General features: G+C 41.5%; 1 protein-coding gene across 10 annotated transcripts in view; it reads left to right on the top strand.

Moving 5' to 3' along the window:
* Window positions 1-15,562, top strand: part of DOCK10 (dedicator of cytokinesis 10) — a 326,872-nt gene that overhangs the window by 250,368 nt on the left and 60,942 nt on the right. For all 10 annotated transcript variants that reach the window (XM_056120910.1, XM_056120866.1, XM_056120935.1 and 7 more), the window contains exons 22-27: window positions 555-641; window positions 3,991-4,083; window positions 4,626-4,744; window positions 8,606-8,675; window positions 12,319-12,432; window positions 15,432-15,503. In XM_056120910.1, coding sequence (XP_055976885.1) covers window positions 555-641; window positions 3,991-4,083; window positions 4,626-4,744; window positions 8,606-8,675; window positions 12,319-12,432; window positions 15,432-15,503 — 555 coding nt within the window. The remainder of the gene's footprint in view (window positions 1-554; window positions 642-3,990; window positions 4,084-4,625; window positions 4,745-8,605; window positions 8,676-12,318; window positions 12,433-15,431; window positions 15,504-15,562) is intronic.

Genomic DNA, 15,562 nt, shown 5'->3' with positions numbered 1-15,562 from the left:
TCATCAGCCTAGTCTATGTATACATCTCCAATGGTGATGTGTCCAATATGTAGCACTGTAGCACTGTCCTCCTGGTGTTCATCAATTTGCTCAAGCGGGCACCAGTAACATCTCCATTGTGAGATTTGTTGCTACTGTTTTTAGCATATCAAATATGCCACAGGGAGCTTGCCAGACTCTTCTGTGTGGGTGGGATACTCTCAGTAGCTTGCCAGGCTCTCTGAGAGGGACGGACACAGAGGAATCAAATCCATGTTGGCTGTGTGCAAGGCAAAATCCCTACCCACTGTGCTATCGCTCCAGTCTATGTTCGACATACGTACAAGATATATACTTTCTGACATCTTGTTTAGTTTGTGATCCTAGAACTGATTTGTTTAACAAGACACCAAGATATCACATTGGTGTCATTTACTAATAATCGCTAAATGTGCTTGTTTGTTTTTGTTGTCCTCTCTGTAATAATAGATGACTAGATTAGAAGGACATGGGATAGTTGCCTATTTCTTTCTCTCAAATTGCTAAAGTAACCATAACAAACTTTTTTTTAATAGCATGGTGGGAGTGACATTAAATGGGTTGACAATGGCAAACCACTCTTCAAAGTAACAACATTTGTTGTATCAACAGTGAATACTCAGGTAAGCATGGTTCCTAGAAATATTAGCATGTTTTCTCTAATCCATGGAATCACACACGTCCCCAATGTTTACAAAATCTATTTCTCAAGGTGTTTGGAGAGCAAGTGGTTGAAAAGAATGTTTGCAGCACAGTGTCATGCCTCTTCCAGGAGAGGAGATAGGATGCTCTTTATAGGAAAAATATATATATATAAAATTAAAAAAGGAGCCAAAGAGATAGGTCATGGGGCCAAGTGCACACTTTGCATGCTAGAGATCAGGGTTTGATCCCTGGTACCATATGGTACCCTGAACACCACCAGGAGTGACCCATGCACAGAGCTGAGAGTGTACCCAAGCACTGCTAGTGTAGCACAAAATAAGAAAAATAAAGATGGGAGAAGAGAAGAAAAACCCAAGCGTTTGGAGACAGTCAAGTGGTAGAACACATTTCTGGCATGTGCAAGGCACTGGGTTCAAACCTTAGCATTGCCGAATGCACTACCCTGAGCCCAACACCTTGAGGTGTGGTCCTGATGCCTCCTTCAGCACCTCTGGATATGGCCCCATTCAGAAATGAAGTTTAAGCACCATGAAACTGAAGACCAAGATATTAGAAATGGGCCTATCAGGATGTTCCTTGGGGGCAGGTCTCGCCTCCAATGACATCCAAGTCTTAAAAGTAAAGACTTTGTCTTGAGTCCAATCCCAGTGCCTTTCCTAGGTGTCCTGGGAAAGACCACTAAGTCATCAGAACCACACTTGAAAGCCACAGTGACCCCCAGCAAGCTTCGTACCCCTGCATCTTTATTCCTGTGTTTGGAAAATGATCACAATAAAATGTCTCCACCTGGAGCTCAAGGAGGCTAAACTGAGTGATTGTATGTACATGGAAATATTTAGTGGTCAGCAACAGCTTATGGCAATGTAATTATCACTGCAACCTCACTCTCACCCCTTCCATGGCATCAAATGTCACAGGAGCACTTTTGTGGCACCTCCCGGAAACCACAAAGCAAGGTCTCACAAGTCTGTGGCATCCACGTGCTCCTTTCTTAAAGCCAATTGTTCAGCTTTTGCTACAGAATCTTGTCTCTCTTGCCCATGCTTGGTTGCTGCCGAGAAAAGTGGGATGGACAAGCCACTGTACTCAGTTAACCTCTGTGACCTCAAGACCAATGGAACTTTGTTTCCTAGCCCTGGCTCTCCATCTCTAAACCCATCTTTGCTCAGATCCCATCTGTCCTGGCAAGTTCCCTCAACAATCACTCTCCACCAAGCTCTGCTTCTATTTTAAAGCCCAGAATGTTTTTTTATTGTTGTTCTGGTCCTTGCTTTTATTTTTTGGTTTGGATGGGGGCATACCCAGAAGTGCTCAGGGCTGACACCAGGCTATGCACTCAGTGATCACACCTGGCAGGGCTCAGGGACCTGTACAGGATGCAGAGGATCAGACCTGGGCCAGCTGCATGCAAGGCAAGCTCCATACCCACTGGATAACCTCCTGTGTTTCTTTTTCTCTCGATGCTTCCAGATGCTTCTCTCCGGGGAGCCCAGGTCTCTCTCAGATACCTCTACCCACCTCTTCTGCTTCTCCCTCCACCACCCACTCGCTGAGGCCCCTGTGGGGGACCACAGTCATCTTTCCTCAAACCATCTACAGATCTCAGTTGACTCACATCAGCACTCTCTCCTGTCTGTTTCCTCCTGAGTGCCCCCCAAGAGCCTGTTACCCCGGGACCCCAGAATTCCCTCCACTCCCAACAGCCTCCCCAACTTCCCTCTCTGCCTTAGTTTTCCCATCCCTCAGATCCCAACTCACAGTCTTCTTCCTCGAAGAACAAGCCCTCCTTGTTCCCTGATCTCACATTGGCCATCAGCCGATGGTAACTTGTTTTTCTGCACAATCTGATTTTGCTCACAGAGGTCTGAGTGGAAATCCTGGTGGGGCGCCTGTCTCTCACATAATGGAAGGACCACATGGGAAAGGTTTTCCTTGCCCTTGGCTCTGTCATCAGTGCAGGCCAAAAGCCTGGCATAGTTAGCTTTCCCTAAATAATCGTCAAATTCATGAATAAATGAAGTGATATTTAAAAGGAAAAACAGTTGCCTCTAAGTAGAAACAAAACTACATACAACTAGGAAGCTGAAATGTGTGCGTTTCACACACACACACACACAGAACTGAGAACCCAAACCACAGATGCCTCTTCTAGAATTGAGATGCCAGAGAAGCATCATCCACAGGGCCAGGGGACATATCATCCAGAAAATTTCTCATCTTACTTCCCCACATCCTAAACCTGACCCTCAGCTCAGAACTTAGGATCTTTCTAAGGACGCTTTGTCACAGAGACTAGGGGGCTTCAGCAGCAAACTCTGCTCTCACTATTTCAGAGGCCTTAATTGAAGTCTGAAGTGTCAGCTGTTTTACTTTCTTTGAAGGCCCCTTTCCTGGAGTTGTAGGGGGTTCAGACCACCCAACTTGCATTGCTTTCCCATAATTTTCCTCTTAAGGATATTTTTTTCCAAGTACAGTCAGAGGTCTGCAAAAGTGGGACATCAGCCTGTAGATACAAGAGACACCATCAAAGAATAAGTGTCTCTTTAGTGCCATGATACTGTGTGGCCTTCCTAATTTGGGGGGTGGAGGGATGGGTGGAGCTTTTCTGCCTAAAAATGCCCCTGTACTCATTAGAGTCTGAATTCTCATGTGGATTAGGAATAGGGCAGAAAAATCCTGGCAGAAACAGGAGCAGAAAGATGGGGGAAAAAACTGGGGTGGGGGTGGGGGGTAGGAGGTGTGGGAAGATCGCATGTTTGATCTCCAGCACTGAAAAAAAGGAGAGAAAAATATAAAAAGAAATAGAGCTAGAGAGATAGGACAACAGGTAAGGTTCTTGCTTTGAATACGATTGATCTGAGTCCCATCCCCAATGCCACATGTGGTCCCCTGAGCCCACCAGGAGTGATCCCTGAATGCAGAGCCAGGAGTAAGACAGGAGCACAGCCAAGTGTGGCACCAAAACAAATAGTAATAATGATGATGATGATGATGAGGAGGAGGAGGAGGAGGAGGAGGAGAAGGAGGAGGATGGTGATGAGAAATGCAACCAAAGGAAGTAATCCTTCCATCTCTATCCTGTGGCCCATGAAGAAAGTATGTCCATGGGTATGAATGAGGACAGAAAGTGGCTTTGTAGTTGAGGGAGTAGAGCCTTCCATCCTTCAATCCCCATCACCCTGTCTCCCAGGAATTGCACGTGGACATGAAGGTCTCCATCCTGCGTTGGCTCCTCTCCATCGTCATCTTGTCATCTCCCCCAGCTTGTGTGTCATCAAAAATAAATAACTGTTTTTGCTGTTTCAGGATCCATACGTGAATGAATTTTTCCAACAGTGCCAAAAGAGAGAGAAAGATATGTCTGAGTCACCTACCTCGAAATTCATCCGCTCCTGTAAGGTAACTTGGCATGCCAAGAGTCTCCAAGGACTCCACAGCTGGACGAATACCTTGGGGACCAAACTAAGAATTCACTCTTACTGGAAGGTTTCTCAGTGCCTTGTGGCTTCCAAGAGCAAAGGGTTTTATTTAACAATTCCTAAATCGTTTCTGTCTTTTGCTTAACAAAGACTAGCAAAGCTAATGAGAGCAGGAATGAGGCTAGTGACAGAGCCCAGGGCTTGCATCTGTGACACTGGGTTTAGTTCCCAGTATCACATACCTTGAGAACCATCAGATGTAGCTGGTGACCTAAGAACTGCCCAGAATCTCCACCCCCCCCACACACACACAAAATATGCAAAGATTAGGCTTTTCAAAGTAAACTTGATTGAAAAATCAGAATCCTTTGACTTTTAATCAAGTAAATGTCCTGTTATTGTAACCTTCCCTCTTCCTCTGAATCCCATGCTGATAGGTGAGCTGAAATATTCAGACCACATTCTGAAAAAAATGCCTTCAGAAAGGGTTTTGGATTTAATCAGTGCCTCTTTTCCCTGCAGAATCTATTGAACGTTGAAAAGATTCAAGCAATCATGAGCTTCCTCCCTATCATCTTGAATCAGCTCTTCAAGGTCCTGGTACAGAATGAAGAAGATGAAATTTGCACCACCGTGACCAGGTAGCCATAATGACCCCCACAGAGAAGAGACTGTACATGCCTTCCTTGTGTGTGAACGCACTCAAATTTACTTCTCACTCTTGAATTCTTTCCTTCTGACCATTTGTTATTAGAATTATTAGAGGAAATATGGAGACCCCTTTTTTTAAAACTTCCTTTGTTTCTTTTCTTGGGGGTTTGTTTGAGAGTTAGGGTTTTTTTCTTTTTTACGGCCCTTTTTTTTTTTTTTTGCTTTTTGGGTCACACCCGGTGATGCACAGGAGTTACACCTGGTTCATGCACTCAGGAATTACTCTTGGCGGTGCACAGGGGACCATATGGGATGCTGGGAATCGAACCTAGGTTGGCTGCGTGCAAGGCAAATGCCCTACCCGCTGTTCTATTGCTCCAGCCCCTCTTTTTTTATGGCTTTTGAGGCACACCTGGCAGTGCTCAGGGATTACTCCCAACTCTGTGCTCAGAGATTGATCCCAGGAGTGCGTGGAGTGGCCATGCAGTGCTGGGGATCAAACCCAGACCCCCTGCTTGCAAAGCACGTGACCTGTCTCTCCAGCCCCTCCTTTATTTTTAAAGTTTTTCTCATTAGGTGATAGACTCACAGGCAATTATAAGAACTAATAGAGGGCTGGAGCAAAAACTCAGCAAGGCTCAGCACATGCTTTGCATGCAGGAGACTAGCATTTGGCTCCAACAGCACTTGGTTCCCTGGGCAGTGCCAAGAGTGAACCCTCAACACAGACTAGGAGTAGTTCCTAAGCACCACCAGGTGTGTCCTCAAAACAAACAAAATAAAGCAAAGAAATAACTGTCTCCACTATCCTTTATTCGGTTTATTCTAGTGGCAACTTTTTGCAAGAACACAGAGAACAATACTATAATCAAGATATTGGCATTGAGGGGCTGGAGCAATAGCACAGCGGGTAGGGCATTTGCCTTGCACACAGCGGAGCCAGGTTCTATTCCCAGCATCCCAGATGGTCCCTTGAGCACTGCCAGGGGTAATTCCTGAGCGCAGAGCCAGGAGTAACCCCTGTGCATAGCCAGATGTGACCCAAAAGGAAAAAAAAAAGATATTGGCATTGATATGGGCAGAATTAGGATACAGAACACTTTCATCTAATGATCCCTTATACTCTCCTGTTTCCCACATCCCCACTATTCTCATTGACACCCCTTAATTCCTGACAGCTACTGATCTGTTTTCCACCTCTTAAATTGTATCACTTAAGGCATTCTAAATATATATTATGATTACTTAATACATTTATTTAAAACTGGACACGTAGTCTTTTGAAGTCAACTTTTTTAAAGCACAGTTATCTGGACATTTTTTTCCAGATCATTTTGTCTGCCCATAATTCTTTTTAAACTTTAACTAATACCACAGTAAGCATAGCAATGACTATGTTAAATGGTCAGAATTGTTTTAGTTTGGGTTAGGTTTTGTGTGAATTTAAGTTTTCACATCTCTGGGATTAATGCCCAGTGGTGCAATTTCTAAGTCACAAGATAGTTGTATTGCAGTGACATAATTAATTTTGGGCTCTTTTAAAATGTTCGTGCATTATATATATATACATATATATATATGCATCATGCTATTTATATTTCTTTTTTTCTTTAACTTCTTACTTTACATTTGGCTTTTCCCCCAACATACTTACAATATTACTAAGATGTCTAGAGACTGTGGTCATCACAATTTGGAGCGATAGCGCAGCGGTAGGGCATTTGCCTTGCATGCAGCCGACATGGCCAACCCGAGTTCGATTCCTCCGCCCCTCTCGGAGAGCCCGGCAAGCTACTGAGAGTATCTCGCCCGCAGGGCAGAGCCTGGCACACTTACCCATTATGTATTCCATATTCAATATGCCAAACATAGTAACAAATCTCACAATGTTACTGGGCCCTCTTGAGCAAATTGATGAACAATGGGAGGACAGTGTTACAGTGCAGTGCTAGAGACTTTTTGAATTAATTATTGAATCATATATTCTTAACATTCATTTTTCAGAAATACTTTAGCCTTAGTTCTCTAAAGACAGTTGGCATTGCAATACTTCTGATACCATCCTATTTATGTTACAAGCTTCTTTAAGAATCAGTCTTTAGTCTTGTCTTTAAAGTAAAAACCTGAAACAGAAAATTCAAGTATCTCTAAACAGTTTTACACAAATTCAGTTTGGATTCAAAATTTAAATTCCAAACAGTGCTTTCCTCTGATCTTTTCGGCATGAATATGTGTCTGTGTGTATGTTGGCAACACTCCTAAATGCTTCAGCTGACAGAGCTGTTGAAATTCTTTAGGCTTTCCTAAAGCATATCATCTTGAAGCAACTGAAAGTTTAATGTGGAAAACTCTGCTCTCTTCACCAGTGCCCCTCACAACCCTACCCCAGCTCTAGGGAGTAAGGGGAGGGAGAACCCTACTCTGAGCCTGATCATTCTTTGATAAAAGCATATCTAGTATGTCTACAGTGGCAGTCAGGCCTTTTAAAAGTAGAGCATGAAATAAGTACGACAGAGAAATGGTGCAGCAGGTAAGGCTCCTGCCTTGCATATGCCAGATTAAGGTGATCCCAGCGAAGGAAGGAAGGGAGGAAGGAACGGAGGGTGGGAGGGAAGGAGGGAAGGAGGGATAAAGAGAGGGAGAGAGAGAAGGAACAAATGGAGGGAGGGAAGGAGAGAGGGGGAGCGAGGGGTTAAAGATCTAAAGTTTTCATCAGGTACTAAAAAAGTTTTACCCCTTGTTAGAGATGGGCTACCTCCCAGCATCTCCCTGTACTTCTGAAGGCCCCAGCAGTCACACACAAGCCCCAAAGATCCTAGTCAGTTAAGAATTTAACTCTATATCACCCCATTAGAAATTTTGGACACCCTGGAGTTCATGGTCATAAACTTGGCCATGCGACATCTCAAACTCTATAACACTGATAAACCAGGAGTAGCACACCAGATTGAATGGATTGTAATGTAGAAAGCAATCAGTCTCGATTAACAAAATGTAATCACAGAAGATTTAACCTGTAACAACATCTTAAGAATCTCCTATACAAGTACTTAAGGGCTCCATGGTGAAATACAACAATCTTCACTAACTTTCTTCTAAGGAAACATTTTCTTAACAATCCTTTTAGTAAATTATTCATACAAACAATGTAAAATAAATTATTTAGGGGCTGCTATGGGGACAGGCTCAAAGATGGTTGAGAAAATTGGAAATAATGGTGGTGGGAAGGTGTAATGTTGGTGGAATTGGTGCTGGAATATTGAATTTCTATAACTAAACTAATGATTTAACAAATAGCACAACGGGTAGGGCGTTTGCCTTGCACGCAGCCAACATGGCCAACCCGAGTTCGATTCCTCCACCCCTCTCGGAGAGCCCGGCAAGTTACTAAGAGTATTCGATATGCCAGACACAGTAACAACAAAGTCTCCAATGGAGACGTTACTGGGCCCGCTCGAGCAAATCGACGATCAACGGGAGGGCCTTTACCTATTTAAAAAATTAATTCAATAAAATAAACCCTTTTTCAAAAAGACAATATGCAAACATGAGCAGACTACAAAAGCATGTTGAACTCGAGAGGGCCCCCCAAAAATATTTTAAATGTGATACTGTGGCACTATGGCATTGCTTTCATCTTTGTGTTTAAAGATTTTTAAAACTGGAAATGACTCACTGGTGTTATAGATATCAGTCTACTGATACTGAAGAGGAGAAGGGATCGGAAAAGTTCAGAGTTAGTTCCTTCCTTCATTGAGCAACTAGTAGGTTTACCAAGCACTCTCATGACAAAGCAAGTGGTATTTCTCTGCCTCTTTCGGAAAGAGCTCTGAACAGTTTTGTTTTTCCAGGGTTTTGACAGACATCGTGGCTAAGTGCCACGAGGAGCAGCTGGAACACTCTGTCCAGTCATACATCAAGGTATGAAATCACCACTTGAGAATGAATCACATCCCTTTGCTCTCTGTGGTTTGTCTCACTTGCTGTCTGTGGAAACTGGGAAGTCGCCCCTTCTAAGTGGGTGGTACCAGCATGGCAATATCAGGCATCCCTGTGAGCTACTTAGAATTCATTTCTGCATCATGGGCTGGATGTACCGTTTGAATGTATCAATAATGTGTATGTGTGCAAATGGCTCTCCCTGTGGAGGTTAAAGACAGAGGTGGAAATGACAAAGCTGCACTTCTGCTGTTCACTTGCAATGATGTAAAATTCCTATATTAAATTTATGGAAGTTTTTTCCCCCCTATGGTGTGTTGAATGTTCTGTGTTTCTTCTGCAATGTTTTCTTAGCTCTTCTTATTGTTTTCTCAGGCATTATTTCATTTTCCCAGTTACTGTGTATTTGTACCTGCCTCTGGTATGTTAAGTCCTTTCCCCTCTAGCATGCAACACCAGCCCATTCCATTAGCGTGCACCGCTTTTGCCAGTGTCCTGTGTCGTCTCGTTCAGACATGTGTCTGTTCTCATTTCCAGTTGTGAGTTAGTGCCAATGAACTTGGGGTGTTGTTTGCTCATTAAGATTCCTTGCCTCCATGCTATCTTCCTAAATGAATGAACCCGTTCTGATGTTATTAGAATAATTTAGATTACTTTATCATATATAGAGAGGCTATTCTATTTTTCTCTAGGCTAAGTCTTTTTGGAAGCATGGACCTTTGTAACTAATAGAATATGTTCCACTAGCACATATGGATAGACATAAAGCCATATATTTCAGATGTTTAGAAAGGTGCTTAGAGAAGAATTGAAAGGTTGCCGTTATTCTAGAAATTTGTAAAAAAAAAAAAAAAAGAAAGAAAAGAAAAATGCTCCTGTGAAAGAAAATAGAAATTTTATTATGGAATGAAGCCTGGAAATACAATCAGTTGAGGTTTTTTGTCATTGCACTTTTCTATCTGTATAGTTTTTTCTTGTAATAAATGGTATATGACTCCCAAATAACTAAGTATGAGTATGTGCCCTTTTTTGGAAATAGCTCAGATAAGGGCTCTGGATAGCTTAAAGGGCTGGAGATTCTTTCATGTGAGAGATCTCAAGTATGATCCTCAGTGTCTCATGGTCTCCCAAGTACCACCAGCTATAGTTGAGTGTCCCTCAGCATCACTGGCCAAGTAGCACCTTATCCTTGTCCCCAGGCCTCCTAAGCATTGCTTGGAAAATCCAACAAATAAATAAAACTTAGTCAAATAATCAAATGCCAAAATTTTTATATCAATTTCCCTCTGTAATTTTACCAAGAAATATCTACATTTCAATTATAGAAGTCCCGTTCCAACTACAAATTTCTTTTCAGTTTGTTTTCTGTTTAACACGGTGAATACAGATCAATGTATCATTCACCAGTATGATCAACAGAACTTTTACCCTCTCAATGATCACCCTAGTTTTCCATTTCCAGTTCTACTGGGGCTAAGACAAATATATATATATTATATATATATTATATATATAATATATATAATATATATTCCCAATCCAAATTATAATGGGGCATTTCCATTTTAATGTAAGCATTATTTACCTTGAGCTAGTGTACTCATTGAAAAATACATTAACAACCCCACTGGTGATGTGACTATTTCGTGTTACTTCTTTTGAGAAGAAGTGAACCTAAGTGAACTAAGGAGTGAACCACTATCGGAAACTGTCTCTGATGTCCTTGCAGGTCTGTTTGGGGACCACATTTGTTGTGACCTTCACTTTTAACCAGGGTGTTAGAAATATCATGATAAAAGCCCCAATTTTGTAATATGGGAGTTTGCTGGTCTATTCTCTTTTATGGTCCATATGCACCTTTGGAAAATATCAAGTTGGCAATTATTTCTAGATGTTTTATAGTATACTTATAAATTACAAGTAAACATGATCAACTGGCACTTTACTGAGAAAAGAGCGCTGAGTTGGCAAGAGGGAAACTTGGTTTCAGTCAAACAGTAAACTAGAGCAAGCAGTCTAAGCCTCATTTTCCTCTTTGTGAAGTGAGATTAGCTGGACCAGATGACCAGCAATTTCCATTTCTCTGTGACTGCACTCCCATTGCCATATATGGAACATCCTAAATTTAATCAAGGAATCTGGCTTTTTATTCTTTTTTTTTTTCATTTTGGGTCATACCTGGTGATGTACAGGGGTTACTCCTGGCTTTACATTCAGGAATTCCTCCTGGCAGTGCTCAGGGGACCATATGGGATGCTGGGAATTGAACCTGGTTTGGCAGCATGCAGGGCAAATGCCCTGCCCACTTTGCTGTTGCTCCAGGCCCTGTTTTTTATTTTTAATAGGAAAAAATTATTTCTCAACTCCAAAATAGTTAAGCCTCACTGGGCAGTATAAACGGATGGACTGATATCAATATACTTTTATGTCCTTGAAAGATGAGATAGTCATTGAGAAATTTTCATTTATTCAGAAATAAATGAAACACCATTTCAGGTTCAATGGTGCTAAATGTTGCTAACTCACCCCATCTACAATATCCAGAATTCACACCAACACTTTGGGTTTTTTTTTCCAAAATGTCTATAGCCAGTCTAATCAAAAGCCAAGTACTGCATCAATTTAAGTTTCTGGCATCTTCTAGCCAGTGTTTTAAAATAAGACTTCAGAGCTAGCCGAAATGCCCTTGTAGCTAAATAACAGTGCATGAGATTAGAAAGTTGATGGCATTGCTCTTAGAGGAATTCTCATCCATAAAGAGGGGAGGAAATTGCATTACCCTGGATCTCAGCTAGTTTCATGCTTTTATTAGGGTTGTCTCTCCTTCATGATGAACTTGGAGTAGTCAGACCCCATTGGCATGACTTGGTGACAACACATTACCAAGTTCAAAGCATTACTTACTGCTCCACATATGAGCATACCTCTGCACAGAACTAGTTTCTTGCTTTCATTATAGATTATAGTGTATTAAAATCAGTGACCTTCCTCAAAGCAAACCCAACTTTTAAGTAAAGTCGTATCATAAACTGATACTGATATCCTTGGCATACATAAGGAACTACTCAAAAATCAAATCATGGCAGGTACTCACTGGTGCATGTCAAAACCAATATATTAAGGAAAGAAAATGGGATAACCAATGTCCACGAGTGTCCAAGCATGAAATGGGAGACCCCGGGCTTGAGGGAAGCTCTCCTACTGGCCTCTGGAAGGCATCAACTTCCTCACTTGGCTATTTGAGTGGGTGCTCTACACTTTCAGGATGAAGAATTGCTACCATGCCACCTGCTCCCAGTGGAAGGAAGAAGGGGAATGTGTCCTGAGTAGGTGGGTCAAAGCCCCCCATATTGTCTTGAATCTGCCAAATTTCTCTCTCATTCTTATGGTTCCCACAAACGAAAAGAGTTTCAGGAGATTTTAGGACAGTGAGACCCTTCCTAGTGTCAAAGCCCTAAATAGAAGCAAGAGTGTGTTACCCTCATCATCAAGCCGTCATTTATTTCATAACAAAATCTGGCATGAGCAGATAATTTTGAGACATGTGAGCTCTTTGTTGGAGGACATTTTCAAAGTGTTGATGCTTATAAGGGGGTTGATTTTTCGCTCTTGGGGTTTTCTCCAGTTTGTGTTCAAGACCAGGACATGCAAAGATAGGACGATCCATGAGGAACTGGCTAAAAATGTGACTGGTCTTTTGAAGTCCAATGAATCGACGACAGTTAAGCATGTCTTAAAGGTAAGAATTTTAATGGTCCTGTAATTGTTGAGAATTTCAATGCTCCTGTAATTGTTGATACGAGGAAGACTCACGCTCACCCCAGAAGGTATCATCATTTATGGCTTTCATAGTTTATTTTTCCTATGGTTCTAGAATATGAAACATGCTGAAACTCTAGCATATATAGATAAGTAAATAGTGCTGGAGGGATAGTATTGTGGGCAAGGCTCTTGCCTTACATGTGACCAAGTCAAGTTCAATCCCCAGTACCACATATAGTCCTCCAAGCCCAGCAGGAGTGACCCCTGAGTGCCGAGCCAGGAGTACAAATGTGACCATACACACACACACACACACACACACACACACACACACACACTGTAGCAAAAGAGCTCTATATCATAGGAATGGACTCAAGTTAGATCCTTTGGCCTAAAAGCAAAATCAGTAACGATTACAAATTTTCTTGAACATTCTAAAATGGTAAGCTCAGGCAAAGCCCTCTGAATTATAGACGAAGCAAGAGAAAAACACGATGAAAGGATTTTTGACTACAAGGCAAAGTGAAGAGACAGCAGCTCTTTGACCCTCCTCCAAAAGTCTAAAGGCAGGCATTGTGTAGGAACATACAGAAGAGATGGTAAGAAATTTTCCATGAAAATGGTTATAACCCCAGATTTTCAAACACTCTTGAATGTGGATTCTGGTTAAAGTAAATCTGTATCATGACTAACAGAGGAATGATTGATAAGTAAGGAACCCGTTGAGAATCCTGTATTCATCAAGAACAACACAAGTTCTCGAGTATCATATTATTCTTGGCCAAGCAGCATGTTTGCTTCAGTTGCCCTTCAAAGCACATTTATTTGGATGATTCAGCTGAGAGGTCTGAGCCAGCACATGACAGGCACCTTCATTGGCCTGTGGCATGCCTCAGAGTGAAAGAAAGTGCCCTCCCCTTTGAGTGCTTTCATTCTGCTGGGGGATTACAGCGTAATTAATGTTAGTCATAATCCAAAAGTAATTACTATACATTAGAAGGTATGCAACCCATCCAACAAGAACAAAAACAGGTCCTGCAATTAGGAGCACCTGGATCTACTAAGGGGTCAGGATAAGTTTTGCACTGGCTAGAGCTTGGAGAAAAGCATATCTTTAGGGGATGTTTCTGCAAATGACTCTTTTGTTCTTGAGGGTGGGTTGCAGGAGAGGCAGCAGTGAGCTACCTATGCAAATATTAAAGCAAGTTTCAGTGCCTGTAGGATACAGGAAGAGAGGGAAGGCCACTCCTGTTATCAGATAATAAAAAAAAAATAAAGGCCCTCCTGTTGATCATCGATTTGCTCGAGCGGGCCCAGTAACATCTCCATTGGAGACTTTGTTGTTACTGTGTCTGGCATATCGAATACTCTTGGTAGCTTGCCGGGCTCTCCGAGAGGGGCGGAGGAATCAAACTCGAGTCGCCATGTTGGCTGCGTGCAAGGCAGACGCCCTACCCGCTGTGCTATCGCTCCAGCCCTTATCAGATAAGCAAAGACAAAACTCTTTGCTTGATCCTGGTAGGTAAAGACAAATAGTGGAAGCTAGTCCGAGTTGAGGAATAGATATAAGTGGATGTCAGTTGAAGAAACAAATGTTATAATACATAACAGCGTGGTTTTAAATATCTTTGAGGACAAGATAGGGAAAGGGGGAGATTAAGCAGCGCACCTTTTATTAATTCATCATTTCCAACATGAAGTTAATAGTTAATATCAAGAAATCACTTTTTACTGTGAAATCATTCCTGTAGGAAGCCCGTGTCCTCTTTAGAACCTAAACTTTCTCTCTTTCTCTTCTTGGTCAGTCTTTAGGGTTAGAACTGTCTGTGCTCAGAAGTTCTTAGATGCAGAATTTATTTCAAACTAAAATCTAATAAAATTCAAATGCTCTTCAGCAATAAAACAGGTATAAATTGTGATTATATGTATGGGTCATAGACAATACAGAACCCCCAACTATAGGACCCAACATACATAATCCTCAGAACTCTAACATGTTGAATAAAATTGGTAATCCCATGGGGAATATAGATGGGAGAATTTGGTGTATATGATGTTTGATGACAGATAAGATTAGAAGGTATATTCTTCAAAAATGTACAAGTACAACATATTTTTTGTATCTGAAATATGAATGATTCTTAGTAGAGAAGGGTGCACCAAATAAAGAGTGTTGGGAGGATCCTCCCAGGATGGGAGAAGCATGCTGAAAGTATATTATAGACCAAACATGATTGCCACTCAATGCCTCTCTTGCAAACCACAGGACCCAAAAGGAGAGAGAGAGAACAAAAAGGAATGCCCTGCCACAGAGGCAGGGTGGGATGGGGGGGCGGGCAATGGGGGGTTGGAGGGATACTGGGATTGGTGGTGGTGGAGAATGGGCACTATTGGAGGGATGGGTACTCAATCATTGTATAACTGAAACCCAAGCACAAAAATGTGTAAGTCTACAACTATACCTCATGGTGTCTCACTAATAAAAATTTAAAAATTTTTAAAAAAATAAGAAAGAAGGACCTCCATCCTGATACAAGCTTTGTCTTCCTCAGCTGCTCTTCTGATAAGAAATGATATGAGAATAACAGATTTAGTGATATTTCTACTCTAGATCTGAAAGTGTTAAGAAGAGTCTGACTTCTAATATATATAGCTTAATGTGAAATATTGGTTTGAGTTTTGCTTAATATTTCAAGCAACAAAGCACCCCATGAATCAATATTTTATAAACTACTGTCTCATAAAGTAAATAAGTATCTTGATTTAGTATAAATGCCCTTTGAGATGATGAAGGAACTGAGATTTTTGGCATTTACATTTCCCGTTGGAAATGTCACAATAACATAATGGAGAAGGTAGTCTTGCACAAATAATACGTGTTAAGATGAAGATACTATCACGCATTGTAAAGAACATCATTAGCATTCTTTGATCATAGCATAATAAATTCCTTGTTGTCTTTTCTTTCCCTAACAGCACTCCTGGTTCTTCTTTGCAATTATTCTAAAATCAATGGCACAGCACTTGATTGACACAAATAAAATTCAGGTAGGAGCATGGAGTATCATCTAACAATTATGCTAATGAATGTGCATCATCCATTTTTA

The sequence above is a fragment of the Sorex fumeus genome, unplaced genomic scaffold (assembly GCF_029834395.1).
Source record: "Sorex fumeus unplaced genomic scaffold, SorFum_2.1 ptg000005l, whole genome shotgun sequence".
Classification (NCBI taxonomy): domain Eukaryota; kingdom Metazoa; phylum Chordata; class Mammalia; order Eulipotyphla; family Soricidae; genus Sorex; species Sorex fumeus.
Note: the sequence above shows the minus strand (reverse complement) of the source record. Positions and strands in the feature narration are given on the sequence as shown.